Below are 5,308 nucleotides of genomic sequence, written 5' to 3'. Positions count from 1 at the left end.
ACTTCATTTGCAGTCAGTCTTTTAAATACATCTTGTGCTGATGATCTTGATGAATTTGTCAACTTCTAGGATTCCTCAAGAGCGAGGCTATTGACTGTCCTGGTGGATGCTCTACGCCCAGTTCACGTGCGTTCCTTGGGGAGTGCCCACCAGAGCCGTACCCAGGGACAGATGTTGATTGTTGCGCCTGTTGCGTAGCCAAGTACGGGAGTCCTCCAGTCTGTTGGGCGGCTGTTGAGGGAACCGACAAGCACTGCCATTGCTACCAAAAGGCCTGAAAAAATCTCATGTAAATACCAAATGTCGCTTTTGTTTCCATTCGGTGTGAGGACATGACATGCGTGTACGGTGTATATTTATGTTCAAGTTTCTTTTGCTTCCAAATAAAACATCAAGGGCAAAGCTTATCATTGCTTGCTCTCCAATTGTAATCTCATGTTGTGTGCACTTTTGTTTCATTCTCAATATATAATAAACTTGTTTTGTGTTTGTGTTCCTCGTTCCAATACACATAAACCAGCAGCAGCACAAACTAATTGGCAGTAATTTTAAGCCGAGAACGATATAAGACACAATAAAACTTTAGATGAGGAAGAGATTGCGAGTTTTCTGGCGAAGTGGATGAAACCGGACCCGTGATAATACTCTTTCAGTAATGTTTTAGTGTTGTGTATACAGATTAAGAAAACAATTAATTATTTTTTATACTAAATTTTATTATATATTTCAATATAATTTAACAATAAAAAATAGTATGCAGACTACAAATAATAAAAATAATAAAAATATGAATTTTGTATAGATTTGTGAGAACATCACTGGAAAAAAACCTCTAAAACATCACTTATTATAGAATAGAGAATATTAATTTGCTTGCTTTTATATATGCTCTTATTCTCTAATCAACTGTTTGCAATCTCCTTGGAAAAATGTGTAACCATTAACCACCTCTTAAATCGTTCATCCAACAAATTTCAATTAATACTCGAAGCTTCGGCGTACCATTTGTTGAAAAAGCGAATGATCATATTCACCATCGACCTACGTAATCATGCAAGACGTCTATAGAAACAAAGCATCAAGGTTGTGTTATCCTTATATACAGAAAACTATTATGAACACGAAAGCAAAGAGATCGAGAAGCTCCTAGATTGAAGATAATGAGGAAATGGTAGAGAGAGGAATAAAAGGGAAAGTCGAGAAACTGAGAGGTTGTTTGTGTGTTTTTACATGTATTGAGCTCTCATGATTTCTGTTTTAAGGGTTTTTATCAGTGTATTCCAAAACTGACTACATCTGGAAAATAGAAAGGAGAAGGTAAGCCACTTGTGTGTATGTTTATGTTCAAGTTTCTTTAGCATCCAAATAAAAAAAATCAAGGGCAAAGCTTAATAGCTTATTATTGCTAGCTTGCACTCTCAAATGTGATCTCATGTTGTGTGCACTTTCATTTTTCACGGTATCGTTTTTCCTTTTTTTACCACTTCTTTGTAAGCAAAGAATACTCATTTTGAATTTGAAATGAAAAGGAATGACAAAATAATAATTAATTATTATATACGCATCTCTAGTTAACTCTTTTAAATATGTTAATATGACATCACATTTGTACATATAGAAAGTTATTATAATACTCGCACGCATATATAAAAGTTACGAACGCACGATTGAGATCGAGATGCTCAAAATGAAGATAGTGTTGCCATAATGCTACAATGCAGCTGAAACCCTAAAGTTTACTAATGAACTAATGAAGCCAAATAGTTTTCATTATTGGATTAAAAAGTCGGCAAGATTGGTAGTTACTCTATCCATGACAACAACAATATCATCTTTTAAAAATAACTATTTCAAACTAAAGAAAAAAAAAAGGAATTATAAATAATGAGTTACAGAGACGATGACCTCTCTTTTGGTTGATTGTTTAAGACAAGTGCCCGATTAAAAATGCATAGACTAAAAAAAAAATGTAACGAAAAAGACGGGTATGCATAATAGTGGCGACATAATGAACTTGGGTAAGCTAGAGAGGAGAAATTAAGCAAGTATAACAAATTCAGCTGCAAAATTTTGACTATAAATAGAACACAAACACCTATGGATTTGTATCACCAAAGTTAAGTTTGTTGAAAAGAAAAAGAAGAAAAAACAAGTTTTTGTTAAAAGCAAAGCAAAAAGAAAGAAATGGCAAAGAACCTCAACTCCATCAGCTTCACCGTTCTCTTGCTTGTCCTCGTGATAGCTTCAACCGGTATTATAGTTTAACCAAGTTCTCTATTATACTTTTCAGTTAGTCTTTTAATTCTATCTTGTTGTGCTGATCTTGATGAATATGTCAACATCTAGGATTCCTCAAGAGCGAGGCTGCAGGCTGCGGTACTAACCCCTGCACTAGCACCGCTCAAATTGCGTTCCTGGACGAGTGCCCGGATGCGCACGGAAAGACCAATGCTGAATGCTGCACCTGTTGTAAAAACAAATACGGGAGTCCTCCAGTCTGCTGGGCGGCTGTTGAGGGAAGCGACATTCCCAAGCATTGCCATTGCTACAAAAGGATCATCTGATTACCTTTTATCCATTCCGTGTGAGAGGACATGGCATGTGTGTATGTTTATGTTCAAGTTTCCTTTGCTTTCCAATAAAACATCAAGGGCAAAGCTTATCATTGCTTGCTCCCTCCAGGTGTGATCTCATGTTGTGTGCACTTTTGTTTCGTTCTGAATATATAATATACTGAACTCGTTTTGTGTTTGTGTTCCTCGTTCCAATACGAATAAAAAAGCAGCAGCACACATTAATTCCAATATTTTCATGAGGCTAAACCGAGAACGATATAAGACACAACACGGTATACGATATATGGAAAAAGCGAAAGATCATATTCACCATTGACCTACTCAGTCATGCAACTATATAGTACAATCGACAAGTTTGTTTTAGATGCCATATTTCTTCTTATTCAGGACATGATGATGTGCAAAAGAATAGAAAAAAGGAAACGACTTTTGGTTGTCATCAAAATAACTACTTGGACAAAAAAACTTGGACGAGACAGCGACACAGATTATTAAAACGAATCAATGCAATCAGACTGAAACTTGTGTTCTTACATTAATAGTTATTTTAAACCGAAACTAACCGTTGATAACTTTCGGAAAGTGAAAGTGTAAACTATCCAAACTTACCTTACAAGTCACGGTTAACTATAATTTTTTTTTTTTCGGTTAACTATAATTTCATCTGACATTTACACCAAATTCAATAATAAAATAATTAATGGTTTGATCAGGATACTAATCAATGCAATCAGACACAATCAGCTATCGCTTCCCACACTGTCTATCTACTAGTGTATCAACCGAGAGATTCCCAACAGTAGTATAACCTCCAAAAAACATAGAAGACACTTTGGAAACATAATTTCTGTATGGCTTAGATGCGATAATCTACCAACTGTATTTTACTTTATACATTTTTATTATTTTTGCCAAGGTAAAAAAGTAGATTGGGGTTATAGTAAAATCTAAATTCTACTTATATTTACTCATAGGAAAAAGAAAAAAGAAAGAAGAATTAGTGCAATCAGACTGCTCCTTAGTTGATTTTGTAATCGAATAGCATGATTGGAACATTCTCCTCTTTGTATTATTTAGAATCTTTGTGTTTTGTTTTTCATAATATATATCGTTTTCCCTTTTTTTTTTCTTATTTGTAAATATTCATTTTATTGTGAAACATATTTAGAATTTGAAACAAAAGAACAAAAAATAGACTAATTATACGCATCTCTAATAAAATCTTATATGCTACTATGAGTCTATGATATCACATTTTTGTTCGTTCGTGAAATTATTATAATACTATTCGCATGCATATATAGAAGTTACACAACACGGATATGCTCAAAATCGGGATAGTGTCGCCATGATTTCTACAATGCAGCTGAAACCCTAAAGTTTATTAATGAACTAATGAAGCAAAATGGTTTTAGTTATTGGATTAAAAAGTCGCCATGATTCGTGCCTACTCTATCCATGACAACAACAATATCATTTTAAAACAGTATTTATTTCAAACTAAAGAAAAATAAACAAATAAAAAAATAAGTTACATAGATGACCTTACTTTTGTTGATTGTTTAAGACAAGTGCGCATAATTAAAAATGGATAGACTTAAAAAAAATGTGAAGAAAAAGACGGTGATGGACTATAGTGGCGACATTATGAACTTGAAAGGACCTGAAAGATAAAAAATTTACAAGAGGGAAATTTGTCAGAATTATCGTGATGGTAGCAAAAGTATAAAACCAATTAATACGCATAAACTAGCAGTAGCAGCAGACAGTAATTCGAATAATATCATGAGACTAAACCAATTCTTTTCTCTTTTTTTTTTTTGTTAAAAACCTACAGAAATTACAAACAAAACTAAAGTTGAAATGATCTCTCATTTTCTGTTTCAATAAATAATGGAGATAACCTTAGTAAGATATGTCCTTATCTCAATAATAAAAAGCTCTGGCTCATGTTATCTATGTCAATATAATGTTAACGATAAATATATTATATTTAAATTTCCTTTTTCAAAATTAATTGCATTTCATATATTTCAGATTATAATAAATTGGATTAAATGTTTTTCATGTTTTTTTTTTTGTGTCGCACATCAGTTAAACTAAAAGAACTTCACATATATACTTAAGGGAAAGCTTATCATTCCTTGCCTTCCAAGTGTAATCTCATGTTGTGTACACTTTTGTTTCATTCTCAATAGATTATAAACTCGATTTGTTTCTATGTTCCTTATTCCATTCCGGCCGACATTCAAATTTGGGTATTTACCATATACTGACCAAATCTTGGACAGTAAAATCAGAGTGAATTTTTTTTTGTTTATTTGGTGAATGGAAGAAACAGAAAAAAAAAATTGGCCAAGCTAAGAGGTAAAAGACAAAGAACAAATAAAGATCAATCAAGAAGAGAGATAAACTCTATTGAAACAAAGCTTTTAAGGTTGTATTATCTTTACATTGTGAACAACAAATAGATGAGCAAAGAGAGAAGCTTATCATTGCTTGCACCCCACAAGTGTGATCCCATGTTGTGTGCACTTTCGTTTTTCACTATATCGTTTCCCCCTTTTTCCCATTTATATATTGTAAATACTCATTTTGTTGCGAAATGTATTTGGAGTTTGAAATGAAAACGAAAAAAAAAAAATCATAATAGTTTATATACGCATTTCTAGTTAACTCTTTTATATATATGCAAAGTGTTAATGTGATATTACATTTGGTGCATATGGAAA

General features: G+C 32.9%; 2 protein-coding genes across 2 annotated transcripts in view; both read left to right on the top strand.

The window, feature by feature from the left end:
- Window positions 1–278, top strand: part of LOC112088572 (defensin-like protein 207) — a 1,518-nt gene extending 1,240 nt beyond the window's left edge. Inside the window, exon 2 of the mRNA XM_024158974.1 lies at window positions 70–278. Coding sequence (XP_024014742.1) covers window positions 70–278 — 209 coding nt within the window. The remainder of the gene's footprint in view (window positions 1–69) is intronic.
- A 1,906-nt stretch (window positions 279–2,184) lies between these two features.
- LOC112088571 (defensin-like protein 206) lies at window positions 2,185–2,564 on the top strand. The gene is made up of 2 exons (XM_024158973.1): window positions 2,185–2,251; window positions 2,347–2,564. Exons 1-2 carry the CDS (start codon window positions 2,185–2,187, stop codon window positions 2,562–2,564), a joined length of 285 nt encoding a protein of 94 aa, XP_024014741.1.
- The last annotated feature ends 2,744 nt before the right edge of the window (window positions 2,565–5,308 follow it).

Source organism: Eutrema salsugineum, unplaced genomic scaffold, assembly GCF_000478725.1.
Source record: "Eutrema salsugineum unplaced genomic scaffold, Eutsalg1_0 scaffold_14, whole genome shotgun sequence".
NCBI lineage: Eukaryota > Viridiplantae > Streptophyta > Magnoliopsida > Brassicales > Brassicaceae > Eutrema > Eutrema salsugineum.
This window is presented reverse-complemented; position numbering and strand designations above follow the sequence as displayed.

Coding starts and splice junctions, on each gene's coding strand:
- LOC112088571 (XM_024158973.1), top strand. CDS start 2,185: ATGGCAAAGAACCTCAACTCCATCAGCTTCACCGTTCTCTTGCTTGTC. Junction 2,252..2,346: donor CCTCGTGATAGCTTCAACCG/GTATTATAGTTT, acceptor GTCAACATCTAG/GATTCCTCAAGAGCGAGGCT.